General features: G+C 36.3%; 1 protein-coding gene across 2 annotated transcripts; it reads left to right on the top strand.

The window, feature by feature from the left end:
• The first annotated feature begins 362 nt into the window (after positions 1-362).
• On the top strand, positions 363-11,577 carry 1810009J06Rikl (RIKEN cDNA 1810009J06 gene like). 2 transcript variants are annotated; one of them, XM_039107166.2, is made up of 6 exons: positions 363-510; positions 1,029-1,035; positions 9,140-9,302; positions 9,583-9,836; positions 10,346-10,482; positions 11,332-11,575. In XM_039107166.2, the coding sequence occupies exons 1-6, from the start codon at positions 478-480 to the stop codon at positions 11,479-11,481; spliced, it is 744 nt and encodes a 247-aa protein (XP_038963094.1). In that variant the 5' UTR covers positions 363-477; the 3' UTR covers positions 11,482-11,575. The 2 variants fall into 2 exon arrangements, with proteins under 2 accessions (XP_038963094.1, NP_775423.1); NM_173301.2 differs by lacking the exons at positions 363-510; positions 1,029-1,035 and adding an exon at positions 7,833-7,884 and having other exon boundaries at positions 11,332-11,577.
• Positions 11,578-15,213: the final 3,636 nt, after the last annotated feature.

The raw sequence follows: 15,213 nt of genomic DNA, 5'->3' as shown, positions 1-15,213 counted from the left end.
TATCTGTTGTAGGATTGGTAAAGATCTTTTCCCAATCTGTTGGTTGCCGTTTTGTCCTAACCACAGTGTCCTTTGCCTTACAGAAGCTTTGCAGTTTTATGAGATCCCATTTGTCGATTCTTGATCTTAGAGCATAAGCCATTGGTGTTTTGTTCAGGAAATTTTTTCCAGTGCCCATGTGTTCCAGATGCTTCCCTAGTTTTTCTTCTATTAGTTTGAGTGTGTCTGGTTTGATGTGGAGGTCCTTGATCCACTTGGACTTAAGCTTTGTACAGGGTGATAAGGATGGATCGATCTGCATTCTTCTACATGTTGCCCTCCAGTTGAACCAGCACCATTTGCTGAAAATGCTATCTTTTTTCCATTGGATGGTTTTGGCTCCTTTGTCAAAAATCAAGTGACCATAGGTGTGTGGGTTCATTTCTGGGTCTTCAATTCTATTCCATTGGTCTATCTGTCTGTCTCTGTACCAATACCATGCAGTTTTTATCACTATTGCTCTGTAATACTGCTTGAGTTCAGGGATAGTGATTCCCCCTGAAGTCCTTTTATTGTTGAGGATAGCTTTAGCTATCCTGGGTTTTTTGTTATTCCAGATGAATTTGCAAATTGTTCTGTCTAACTCTTTGAAGAATTGGATTGGTATTTTGATGGGGATTGCATTGAATCTGTAGATTGCTTTTGGTAAAATGGCCATTTTTACCATATTAATCCTGCCAATCCATGAGCATGGGAGATCTTTCCATCTTCTGAGGTCTTCTTCAATTTCTTTCCTCAGTGTCTTGAAGTTCTTATTGTACAGATCTTTTACTTGCTTGGTTAAAGTCACACCGAGGTACTTTATATTATTTGGGTCTATTATGAAGGGTGTCGTTTCCCTAACATTTTTAAGGAAACAAAAGTGATACAATTTTAGGCCCTGAAACTTGCATTCAATAGCAAATGCATCTAAAAGTAATTTTAAAAATGATAATAATAGGGGTTGGGGATTTAGCTCAGTGGTAGAGCGCTTGCCTAGCAAGCGCAAGGCCCTGGGTTCGGTCCCCAGCCCCGAAAAAAAAAAAGAAAGAAAGAAAAAAAAGATAAGAATAATAATATGAACCTCCAGAAGACTAAGTTTGCTTAACTCACAGGGCTATCCAAATAAGATTCAAATGGCTTTTGAAACCTGAATGGTAAAAATGAAGATTTTTCATACTGAACCACAATGTGATTTTCCCTTGTTGCTCTTAGTCAGGCCATTAGCAATGAAACACCATTTCCTCCAACCACTACAATATCTGTAGGCAATCAAAATGCTATGAATGTGAGAAAAGAAACTTCTAAGATAGAAAGAAATCACAATAAGAATCCCACAGAGACCTCAATTGACTGTCCTTTATCTAGGTAAAAACTAAAAGGACCCTGTCACCTGAAGGGCAATAGTGATTCGCTCACTACTCATTAATAGCTTCAAATAATCAGTGTGTCTACAACAAAAATGTGCCCACAGTATAATTTCATGAAGGAGTGAGAGTAGGAAGAAATTAGTCTATTTCAAAGAAGGCACAGGAGCAGATGCATTAGCCAGTTATTCAGAAAGGGACATAGGAATTTGATCAGGAGGGAAAGAGGAGCAGGGAGGGACAGTTATTACACTCACCAAGAAATTTGAAACCAAGGCTCAGGTCTTTGGTTTCAACCTTTCAACCTTTCTTGTTCTGACAGGAACAAGATAATAGGCTTAGTCCTCTTGTGGGTGGTAACTTAGCAAAGATATTTCAGAAATTACCAGACTCTCTGAATATTGAAACAAAAATATTTTGGCAACTAATAGTTCAGCAATCCAGATGGAGGTCTTCTCCCTCCAATAGCTTACATAAGGGAAGAGAAACCGAATGGTTGCAGCATTATTAGAAGTTTTCTGGAAAAATTAAGATAATCTAAAGAAAAAAATGTATCAGACTACTAAAACAATGATCGCCAAATCAAAGAGTATTTTCTGATTAATCATAAACTGGAAGAAAAAGAAGTGACATCGCTGGGTTTTTTGTTTGTTTTGTTTTGTTTTCTGTTTTTTTTTTCCTTACGAAGCTAACAATTGTTCTTTTAAGGTCTCGAAATATTTGTGTTGGAATTGTTGATGGTAAATGCCATGAATCTATAGATTGCTCTTTGTAAAATGGCCATTTTTAGCTGTGTTCATCCTGTCAATCCACAAGCATGGGAGAACTTTCCATCTTTTGATATCTTCTTCAGCTTCCTTCTTCAGAGACTTGAAGCTCTTGCCATACAGGTCTTTGACTTCCTTAGTTAGTGTTACCCCAAGATATCTTATATTTTTGTGGCTATTGTAAAGAGTGTCGTTCCCCTAATTTCTTTCTCAGCCCACTTATTAATTGTATAAAGAAAGGCTACTGATTATATTTTAGTTAATTTTGTATTCAGCCACTTTGCTAAAGATGTTTATCGGGTGTAGCAATTCTCTGGTAGAATTTGGATTCATGTGTGTATACTATCATATCTGCAAATAGTGATAATTTTTCAATGTATTGTCTTCATTTCCTATAGTTGTCTTATTGCTATAGCTAGAACTTCATTACCATGTTGAATAGATATGGAGAGATTGGACAGCCTTGTCCTGTCCCTGATTGTAGTGGAATTGCTTTAAGATTGTAAGGTGACATTTGATGTCTTCTATAGACTTATTGTACATTGCCTTTATTGTATTTAGGTATGTGCCTTATATCCCTGATCAATCTCTCCAAGACTTTTATATGGGTGTTAGATATTTCCAAAGCCTTTTTTGGCATTTGTGTGACTTTTTTTCACTCAGTTTGTGAGTGTGTGTGTGCGTGTGTGTGTGTGTGTGTGCGTGCGTGTGTGTGTATGTGTGTGTGTTGCATTTGGATTTTTGTGTGTTGAATCATCCCTGCATCACTCCTATGAAGCCTATTGGATCATGCGGTATGATCTCTTTTGATATGTTCTTGGATTCAGTTTTCAAATATTTAATTGGCTATATTTTCATCAGTGTTCATGAAGAAAATTGGTCTGAAATTTCTTTTCATTGTTGAGTCTGTGTGGTTTAGATATCAGGATTATTGTGGCCTCATGGAATGAGTTTGGCAATGTTCCTTGGGTTTCTATTTTGTGGAACAGTTTGAAGACTACTGGTGTTAACTAGTAGAATTCTGCACTAAAACCATCTGTCCCTGGGCTGGCTGGCTGGCTTTCTTTCTTTCTTTCTTTCTTTCTTTCTTTCTTTCTTTATTTATTTATTTATTTATTTATTTTTGGATGAGAGAATTTTGATGACTGTTTCTTTCTGTGGGAGATATAGGATTATTTATATGGTTTACCTGATCTCGATTTAACTTTGGTAACTGGAGTCTATCAAGAGAACCAGCCATTTTATTTAAATTTTCCAATTTTGTGGAGTACAAGCCTTTGAAGTAAGACCTAAGGATTCTTTGACTTTCCTCACTCTCTGTTGCAACATTCATGGAACATTTCTAATTTTGATAATGTGGATTCTTTCCCTCTGCCTTTTAGTTTTGGCTAAGGATTTGTCTATTTTGCTGAATTTCTCAAAGAACCAGCTCTTGGTTTTGTTGATTCTTTGTATCTTTGTCTTTGTTTCTAAATGACTGATTTCAGCTCTGAGTTTAACTACTTCCTGCCATCTATTCCTCTTGCCTGTGCTTGCTTCTTTTTGTTTTAAAGCTTTCAGGTGTGCTGTTAAATTGCTGGTATAGGATCTCTCCAATTTCTTTATAAAAGCACACAGTACTATAAATTTTCCTCTTAGCACTGCTTTACTTTTGTCCCATAAGTTTGGGTATGTTGTAAGTCCATTTTCATTGAATCCTAGAAAGTCTTTAATTTCTTTATTTCTTCCCTGAATTAGGGTCATTGAGTACAGAGTTCTCAGTTTCTATGAATTTGCAGTCTTTCTGTCATTTCTGTTGTTTTTGATGTCTAGCTTTAATCTATAATGATCTGATAAGATGCAAGATGTTATTACAATCTTTTTGAATCTGTTGAGGCTTGCTTTGTGACTGATTATATGGTCAGTTTTGAAGGTTCCTTGTGGTGCTAAGAAGGTGAACAGTTCGATAGATACCCGTTCAGTTCATTTGCTAGTTCCTATTATTTTGATGTTGGTGGTGGTTGCATGTGTGTGTGTTTCTCTTCTTTTGATTGTACTGATGTGAATTATGTGTTTCTTGGGAATATTTTAATATCTTGGCTTGGAGATTTTATTCTAGTATCTTCTATAAGGGTGGATTAGTGGAAATATTTTGTTTAAATTTTATTTTGTCGTGTAATATCATGTTTTCTTCATCTATGATGATTAAACATTTTGTTAGGTACAATAGTATGGGATGACGTCTGTGGTCTCTTAGGGTCTGGAAGACATCTGCCCAGGTCCCTCTGGTTTTTAAAGTTTTTAAAGTCTATTTTGGGAAGTCAGGTGTAATTCTGAAAGGTCTGCCTTTGTATGTTACTTGGCCTTTTTCTGTTGAAGGTTTTAATATTTTTTGTTCTGTACATTTATTGTTTTGATTATTATATGGTAAGAGGATTTTCTTTTCTGGACCAATCTATTTGGTGTTCCATAAGCTCATACTTTTATACATATCTCTTTCTTTAGGTTATGAAAATTTCTTCTATAATTTTGTTGATAGTTTCTGAGCCTTTGAGTTTGAAATGTTTTCCTTCTTCTATTCCCATTCTTCTTAGGTTTGGTCTCTTCATATGTCCCAAATTTCCTTTCTGTTTGTGTTAGAAACTTTTTTGCTTCAGCATTTTTTTGACCAATGTACCCATTTCTTCTATTGTATCTTCCATACCTGAGACTTTTGTCTTCCATCTCTTGTATCTGTTGTTCCTGTTTTCTTTCCTGGGTTTTCCATCTTCAGAACTGCCTCAGTTTTGTTTTCTTTATTGCTTCTATTTCAATTTCTAGGCCTTGAACAGTTTCATTCACTTCTGTTTGGTTGTATTTTCCTATAGTTCTTTATATTTATTCATTTCTTCTTTAATGGATTCTATTTGATTGTGCTTTCCCATGCTTCTTAAGAGATTTATCCATTTCCTCTTTAAAGGCCTCTATCATCTTTATAAGATTAGATTTAAGGCCACTTTCTTGCAATCCTGGTGTGTTAGGATTTCTAGGGCTTGCTGTAGTGGCATAACTGGGTTCTGGTGGTACAACATTCCTCTAGCTTTTGTAGGTTGTGTTTTTACACTAGCCTTTGACCATCTGGTTTTTCCTAGTGTTGTCAGATCTATTAGTCCCTGATGAGGGAAGGCCCCTAGTGCTACATCTATAGTTGTTAGTCTCTGATGTTAACAGGCCTCTGAGGATTGCAGATGTAGTTCACTGTCCCTGGTGATAACAGGTTTCTAAAGATGCAGCCAGAGACAGTAGTCCCAGATGACTTCAGTCCACCAGGAATGAGGTGTAATTGTGGTTCAGGAAAGGGAGTGCTGAGGGAGCAGGGTGGAACTCATACCTGCTGGGTTTGCCCCATTCCAGGAAGGCAGGGCATTGGGGTCGGGGTCTCAACTGGTTGGTCCTGGTGGTGGAAGCCTCTGAGATTGCAGGTAGAGCTTTTGACCAGAAAATGGAGTGTTTCTAAAGAAACACCCGTATCCATCAGTCTACTAGACTACTAAAACAGTAAAGGCTAAGCAATGAGAATTCCACCAGATATCTCATACTGGGAAAAGGAAAAAGTGTTGGCCCTAGGATGCAAGATGTCTTCCTCAAAGAAATATCACACTGTTCTTGCAATTTTCCATACCATCTTAGAGGATGAGACTGAAACCCAGACAATGTTGTGTCGATGGTAAGCAAAGTTATAATACTGGAAGTACTTTGACATATGCTATTTTGGCCCTCTAAATGAATTTCATTCTGATCTCAGGAACTAAGATGAATTAAGCTTTCCATAGATCTCATTGTCCCTCTTGTGTAGATGCATTGATAAATCCTTTTACTCTCTCTACTTTTAGCATGGTTCTTTTATTGGCTTACTGAGCATGGGTTACCATATCAGATATGGAGCACATACTGTGATCCCTATATTCAATAACACTGGAGGCATCATCAAAAGAGCCATTTCCATAGAAAAAATTGATTCATCATAACTGGATCCTTTTTTTTTTCTTTTTCTTTTTTTTTCGGAGCTGGGGACCGAACCCAGGGCCTTGCACTTGCTAGGCAAGCGCTCTACCACTGAGCTAAATTCCCAACCCCCATAACTGGATTCTAACTGAGTGTTCAAAGCTATAGTGATTATATTGAAGTATGACAAAAAGATCATATCTCCTGTAGTTATATACTTGAATCAACTATGAACTGTGAATTTTATCCTAATATTCCTTATGACAAAATCTAATTCATCAATACAACACTTAACTCTTCTTATATAAAAAAAACATATGTTCTCATCTGAAATACATGAGATATGTAACAGCTATTTCACATCCACTATGTGCTTATACACAGTATAGGACTCAATTTATTGATGAAAATTAATACATACTAACATGTGCTAAAAATGAACTCAAATTAATAAACTTGCATAAACAGAACAAATACAAGATACTTAGAAATCTGACTTAATCCATTATATTGAACCCAAGCAATTGTTTTTTATGATAATTACCATTGTAAAGATTAAAGACATTTAATGGCAGTTAGTATATTACTTTCAATTTATGATGGTAAGTTTTGTATGTCAACTTGGCAGAACCTATGATTAACTTGGAAATAAATTTCTGTGCATGTCTATAAAATATTTTCTAACTCTTATTAATCGAAGTGGAAAGATTTACTTTAATTCTAAGCAGCACCATTTTATTGGTTGGGGTGTAGACTGTATAAGAACAAAGCTACTGCCTTTGTCTTCATCTCTCTGTATTTCCTGACTCTGGATACAATCATCGACCTCATGGTTCTGGTAACATGCCTTCCTTACCACAATGGACACTAGTTTCAAACTACAAACCAAAATAATTTTCATATTTTAAAGTTTCTTCAGTAAGCTATTATGTCAAAACAATGAAAAAAGTAATTAATAGACACTGTTGGAAAGTAAAATTGAAAACGCCAAAGATTTGTTATATTTCCCTGGTAGAGAAATATAGTGTGCATTTTTTTTTATCTCAACCTATAGAGTGGGACACAACCACATTTCCTCACCCACTTTCCACCACTTGCTTGGGGTTAAGCACATTAAATATTTGTTATAGTAGATCCTACAAATGTTTCCTGTGATTAACTGGAATGATCAAGTGAAGTTAAGAACATGAAGGGCTTGAGTCGAAGCACACTGGAATACATAGAAGAGTTATGAAAAGGAAAAAATGAATTCTCTCAGATAAGAAAAAGAATCATATTGTCTTAGGTAGTTCAGGTTGCCACAATTTTAAAAAAAATCACAGTTTCAAAACACAAGTACATTTCCCATTAGTCTTTACTATCATAACAGTTTTACTGTTCAAAACCACAAATCCAAAAGTCCCCTCTGAGACACAAAGCAGTGTCCTTTGATCTTTCCACACCGTTGTTTCCTGTTGTGGAAACATATTGCCACCACCTGGAGTTGTTCTTTTCATTCCCATAACCTTTAGGACACATTGGGGGAGATGGTGGTGTGGAAACTTGGTGCTGAATCATCTCCATCTATCACAGAACAGAATTCTAAATTTGGTTTTGTATATATATTCAATGAAATCACCTTTTTTTTCTCTCACTGTGGTCATGGCTGTTGAAACCAAAACTCAAGGTATAAATAGTTGTAAAGGAAAGGCTTTTATCCTAGTGCCTACTGCAGACACACTGAAACACCATGAAGATCAGCATCTTCTTTGCTTTTCTCGGAGCTGCTGGTGAGTCTTTCAAAGAATGTTTCATCAGATGTGAAGGTTTGTGGTTTTTTGAGTGGGAAAACTGTAACAGAATCGAATAAGTATTCCATGTGCAAGAAGCTTAAAGTGGGAAGTCTACACTATTTACTACATTTATGTATTCTATAGGTTAGTATAGGAAAAGAACAAACCAGTACAAATGGCCCCAATGAACATCCTGCCATTTCTATGAAGAAGTAGTAAATAACTGGAACTATTTTCTGCTTCAAGAAGAGGGTGCAAACATTAAATTCTAACTAGGTAGAAGATCAAAGTCTGATTATTTACATATAATTATCATAATTAGAAGAGATGGGCTATTACACATGGGTAAAAACCTTAGGTTCTATTTCACAAATCTTTACTAATAAAATCAGACTTATATTATAGTGTTGTTCAATACCGAACAACAGAAAAATGGCTTTTTTTATGTTAATACAACTAAAGTTAAAACTAAATTCTCACAATTAAAATGGGTTTTTATTTGTAAAGTCTCTTACGTTTGGAAACTTCAACCATTATTTTTAAATATTGGAATGTTCAGCTCATAAAGATTCATTCTGTTCTTTAGAATTGTATTAAATGTTGGGGGTAGTTATGCTCAATATAAATTATATACACATATTGAATTTAGTAATATTAAAAATATTATTGACAAACACTTGACGAATCAGTGTATGAAAATGCTAAATATATTAATATATGTCCAATAAATAACTGAAATAATAGGAAAGTTTAGGGAAGAAAAGCATAGAATTGATATTAAATGATTTATACAAATTATATCCAATAAATTAACTTAATCAATTATTCGTATGTGATAGGTACTTCAAATTTTTAAAGATAAATTCAAAAGTACATTAAATGTGCTGAAAAATGGTTCTTTAAATAAAAGTTTACCTCTAACCTTTGGAACCCAGGAAAAATACTGGGACCCTGCAGTGAACAAATAAAACTAACACTTGAAAGGTGTTTTGCCCTCCACAAGAACAATATGCTACACGCAATCACATGCACTCACATACAGAGAAAATAAGCAATTTTTAATTTTAGATTTGATTCACAGTAATATCAAGTATATGCTAAAATTAGAAAATGATACCATTTAAAACACTACAAGTATATTTTGCCCAACAAGAGAACATGTGTCTTTTCTGGTTAGTCTATAGAAATTTCATTTGGAAGACTAATTTTGAGACAAGTCTTTTTATTCTAAATATACAAAACTCTTCCCCAGTTGCTCTCCCTGTTAATGATGATGACAAGATTGTTGGAGGCTACACATGTCCGAAGCATTTGGTTCCTTACCAGGTGTCTTTGCATGATGGCATTAGCCACCAGTGTGGTGGCTCCCTTATCAGTGATCAGTGGGTACTGTCTGCTGCTCATTGCTACAAAAGGTAATGAAACAACACTCAAATTCCTGTGCTCTAAGGCCCTTCTGTCCTCTAATACTACCTTAAGGGTGTGGTCCTTTGTGAGTCTGTACTGGCAGGACTCAATTGATAGAATCCTCTATCCAGGTCATTGGATGTAGGGCACAATACATCTTAAATGCATAGCCCTTATACTTCTGGATGCCTTAAGAAGGTAGAGTCTGTCTTTTTATGTTCAAAACTTTCAGCTTGGTAGAGACAAACCTCTACAGGGATACTTAAAAGCCTTTATCTTTTAATGCAGGAAACTCCAGGTTCGCCTTGGTGAACACAATATTCATGTTCTTGAGGGTGGAGAGCAATTCATTGATGCAGAAAAGATCATTCGACACCCTGAGTATAACAAGGACACTCTGGACAATGACATCATGCTGATTAAATTGAAGTCACCTGCCGTCCTTAACTCCCAAGTATCTACGGTCTCTCTGCCCAGATCCTGTGCATCTACAGATGCTCAGTGCCTTGTGTCTGGCTGGGGAAACACTGTGAGCATTGGTGGTAAGTGTCAAATGGAACTTAAGTCCCATGTATACAAATATGAGAGACAAAAGGTATATTGGTGGTCCACATAGTGAAATTCTCACTGTGAGAGATACTTCTAGAAGTTTTTAACGTAGGCAGTCTTGCAATGTATGATTTGTAGGCCAGAACATTGCTTCACTGAGACCAAGGGGGTAAAAATCAAGAAAAATGAATGATTAGCAAGATGCTAAAGTATTTATGTGGTGGGATCAGTTATATGAGGGAATGGAAACTCAAGTGACAAATAGAAGAGGTACTCAGGATTTGTTGTTCCCTGAGGAATCTATCTCATGGAGGAAATACTGTCCCCATATTTGAAATCTAAAAGCCAATGATGTTATGGTCATAAAAGAACAGCTTCTTAAAACTATTGGGAAAATGTTCTAAAAGAAAAGTACTTCTAAATTATGATGTTTGTCAAATAGAAAGAATTAGAAATTTCATGGAAGACATTGAGTGATCTTGCCTTCGTTTTCTTTCAATAGGTAAATACCCAGCACTCCTTCAATGCCTGGAAGCCCCTGTCCTCTCTGCTAGTTCTTGCAAAAAATCCTACCCAGGCCAGATCACCAGCAATATGTTCTGCCTGGGCTTCCTGGAGGGTGGAAAGGACTCCTGTGATGTGAGTGTTCTTTGACTCTTTCTACAAATCTCTCCCTCTCTTCCTTTTTCTCCCTCTCCCTCTCCCTCTCCTCCTTTTTTCCTCCCCCCTCTCCCCTCCCCTTCTGTCCCCTTTTATCCCCTCCCCCTCCCCCTCTCCCTCTCCATCCTTCTCCTTCTTTCCCCTTCTCTCCCTTCCCCTCTCTTCCTCCCCCTCTCTCTCCCTCTCTCCCTCTCACCTTCTCTCCCTCTCTCCATCTCCTTCTCCCTCTCCCTCTCCCCATCTCTCCCTCCCCTCTCTCCATTTCCTTCCCCCTCTCCCTTTCCCTGCCCCTCTCTCTCCCTATCTCCCTCACCCTCTTCAGGGTCCTTTTCCTTGGCTGAGAACCATGTACATCTGTCTCAAAGAATCCCATGAGTAAAAACAGTTTTTCTCATTGTAACATTTATGGAGAAGCTCAAGGTTGAACTATGTACAGATATAGTATGCAAACAGTACATAAAAGCAAACTTCTAAGATATTGGTTTATGGCATTTGGCCACTCTTGAAAGACAGCCAAAAGAACAGAAAGAAATATCACTTTTTACTGTCCTTTGCCAACTAATGAAATATGGGCTTATAGAGATAGTATTTAGAAAGAAAGAAAGAAAGAAAGAAAGAAAGAAAGAAAGAAAGAAAGAAAGAAAGAAAGAGAGAAAGAAAGAGAAAGGAAGGAAGGAAGAAAAACGTTTCAATTAACTGTGCAGGGAGTCTGCATTGTTTTAGTGGCAGTACCTGCTATCCTGGCTCCGTGAAAACAGGAAAATACCTCGAAGTCTATTCTCTCACCTCAACATAAGCATATTGTAATTGTATTTTCTTTCTGACCAGGGTGACTCTGGTGGCCCTGTTGTCTGCAATGGAGAGATCCAGGGCATTGTCTCCTGGGGTTCAGTCTGTGCAATGAGAGGGAAGCCTGGTGTTTACACCAAAGTCTGCAACTACCTGAGCTGGATTCAGGAGACCATGGCGAACAACTGAGTTCTCTTACCTTTCGTAAATCACCGGTTCACTATCCATTTCCCTTTCTTCCTATACCTGAAATGAGGTTAAAATAAATAATTTTCTCCTGCTCTATATCTGACAGAATTTTGCTTTTGTAGTCTATTATTTAACATTCTCTTAAAATTTGTTACTAAATGAGAACATAATCAGAGAGTTGAAAAATTCTAAATGGTTCAACATTCATCTAACAATAAGAATTTTCTCATATTGTTCTATGGTCTGTGACATATGATGGATACAATAGTAAAGTGCTTACATTAACTATATTTTTACAGAATAATTATAATGTTTTATAAATAGGTAGGATACATTTTGTTTTAAGATACAGCTATCATACATTTGTGTTGAACTTCTTTCATGGTACATTGCATATTTATCACTTAAAATAGAGAGCATGAAGCTGCTATCTGTTTTACCAATCACCAAGTATTTCCTTGAAAAACTGGAATTCAGTGTGAATAGTCCTATTGCCTGGTATCTTGCATGCCCTAAAACACAATGTTATCTTCCTTATGTTTTTTAATTTTATTGTTAATCTTTTAAAATCTGAGAATCTTTATGGTGCTTAGTGAGTAAAAACTCCAAGTGAAGTATTATTAAGATGTAATTTTTCAATCACACATATGCGTGTATCTATGGGGAGGTATATACAGTTAAGCAAGCACCTATAAAGAGCTGCTAGAGACCTTTGTTCTGAAGGTACAGAGATTTCAGAGCTGCCTGATGACTTCTGGGAACTAACTCCAGTCTTCTACAAGAATAGTATATGTTCTTTACCTCTGAGCCATCTCTAAAGCCCTTGAGGAATTATTTTTAAATACATATTTTTCTTCTAAGTTTTGGCCACTGAATTACCTCTCCTCACTTAAACCCCAAATAAAGACCAGATCATATATAAATTAAAGCTATATGCAAACAAAAATGAATCATTTAAGTTTTCACAATGTAGGTTCAGCCCTCTACTGTCATATTCCTCTGGGTACAGAACTGTCATCTGTGTTTTAGCACAGACTGCAGAGTGAGAAACAACCACATTTCCACACATGCTTTCTACCAATCACTATTTAGTCATGGATCACTAAACCAAATATGTGTTGTAGAAGATGCTTCAAATGCTCCCTGTGATTAACCAGAATTATCAAGGAAAATTAAAGACATAATAAACTTGAGTCAATGCAGAGTGAAATAAATGGAAGAGTGGAAAAGTTTAGGAACAAAAACTATATCCTTGAAGACAAGAAAAAGAAACATATTGTATTAGGCAGCTCAGGCTGCAATGATTAAAAAGAAATTCAGATCCAAGCTTGAAAGCACAAGGACACTTCTCATTTTTCTTCACTATCATTAAATTTTCAATGGGGAGAAGGAATGCTAATGGATCAAAAGCACAAGTGAAAAAAATCCCCTCAGCGACACAAAGCAAGTTCAGCTGTCTATGAAGCTCCTGAAAGAGATCATAAAGGATTGCATACTTCCTGTTTACTATATATTACTTTTACTAGGTTTAGATATAGGTCTTGAATTCTTGATAGTTCCAAGACTTTTGTCATGAAGGGGTGTTGAATTTTGCCAAATGCTTTCTCAGCATATAATGAAATGATCATGTTTTTTTTTTTCTTTGAGTTAGTTTATATAGTGGACGACATTGATGGATTTCCATATATAGTAGAACCACCCCTGCATCCCTGTGATGAAGCCTACTTGATCATGATGGATGATTGTTTTGATGTGTTCTTGTGTTTGTGAGAATTTTACTGAGTATGTTTGCATCTATATTTATAAGTGAAATTGGTCTGAAGTTTGCTTTCTTTGTTGGGTTTTTGTGTGACTTTGGTATGAGCATAATTGTGGCTTCATAGAACGAATTGGGTACTGTTCCTTTTGCTTCTGTTTTCTATGATAGTTTTAGGAGTATTGGTATTAAGTCTTCTTTGAAGGTCTGATACAATTCTGCACTAAACCCATCTGGTCCTGGGTTTTTTTGGCTGGGAGTCTTCTAATGAGTGCCTCTATTTCTTTAGAGGTTATGGGAATGTTCAGATGGTTTATCTGATCCTGATTTAACTTTGGTACCTGGTATCTGTCTCAAAAATTATCCATTTTACCCAGATTTTCCAGTTTTGTTGAGTATAGGCTTTTATAGTAGAATCTAATGATTTTTTTGGAATTCCTCAGTTTCTGTTGTTATGTCTCCCTTTTCATTTCTGATTTTGTTAATTTCAATACTGTCTCTGTGCCCTCAGGTTAGTCTGGTTAAGGGTTGTTGTTGATTTTCTCAAAGAGCCAGCTTGTGGTTTTGTTGATTCTTTGTAACAGGGTCTAAACAAACCTGCCCATTCTCTTTCTACATATTCAATATAGTACTCAAAATCCTAGCCAGGGCAAATGAACAGAAGAAGGTCAAAGGGATAAAAATTGGAAAGGAAGAAATCAAAATATCCCTATTTGCAGATGATATGATAATATACTTGAGTGACCCTAAAATATTCACCAGAGAACTCCTATACCTGATAAACAACTTCAGCAAATTGGCTGGATATAAAATAAACTCAAACAAATCAGTAGCCTTCCTCTACTCAAAGGATAAATAGGCTGAGAAAGAAATTAGGGAAATGACACCCTACACAATAGTCCCAAATAACATAAAATATCTTGGTTTGACTCTAACCAAGCAAGTGAAATATCTGTATTCAAGTCTCTGAAGAAAGAAATTGAAGAAGATCTCAGAAGATGGAAAGACCTCCCATGCTCATGCATTGGCAAGATTGATATAGTAAAAATGTTTATCTTGCTGAAAGCAATCTACAGATTCAATGAAATCCCCATCAAAATTCCACTCAGTTCTACATAGAGTTAGAAAGAGCAATTTGCAAATATATTTGGAATAACAAAAAACCTAGGATAGCGAAAACTATTCTCAATAACAAAAGAACTTCTAGGAGAATCACCATCCCTTGTCTGAAGCTGTATTTACAGAGCAATAGTGATTTAAGAAAAAGTGTATGATATTAATACAGGGACAGGCAGGTAGATCAATGCAATAGAACTGAAGACCCAGAAATAAACCCACACACCTATGGTCACTTGATCTTTGACAAAGGAGTTAAAACCATCCAGTGGGGGAAAAGGTAGAATTTTCACCAAATGGTACTGGTTCAACTGGCAGTCAGCTAGTAGAAAAATGCAAATCAATCCATTCTTATCACCTCGTACAAAGCTCAAGTCCAAGTAGATCAAGGACTTCCACATAAAAACAGATACAATGAAACTAAGAGAAGAGAAAGTGGGGAAAAGCCTCAAACACGTGGGCATAGGGAAATTTTTCCTGAACAGAAAACCAATGGCTTCTGCTCTAAGATCAAGAATCAACAATTGGGACCTCATAAAATTGCAAAGCTTCTGTAAGGCAAAGGACACTGTCACTAGGACAACATGGCATCAATATATTGGGAAAAGATCTTTCCCAATCCTACATCTGATGAAGGGCTAATATCCAAAATATACAAAGAACTCAAGAAGTTAGACTCCAGAGAACCAAATAACTCTATTTAAAATGGGATATGGAGCTAAACAAAGAATTTTCAACTGAGGAATACTGAATGGCTGAGAAGCACCCAAAGAAATGTTTAACATCCTTAGTCATCAGGGAAATGCAAATCAAAACAACCCTGAGATTCCAGCTCACACCAGTCAGAATGGCTAAGAGCA

Source organism: Rattus norvegicus, chromosome 4, assembly GCF_036323735.1.
Source record: "Rattus norvegicus strain BN/NHsdMcwi chromosome 4, GRCr8, whole genome shotgun sequence".
Taxonomy (NCBI): domain Eukaryota; kingdom Metazoa; phylum Chordata; class Mammalia; order Rodentia; family Muridae; genus Rattus; species Rattus norvegicus.
This window is presented reverse-complemented; position numbering and strand designations above follow the sequence as displayed.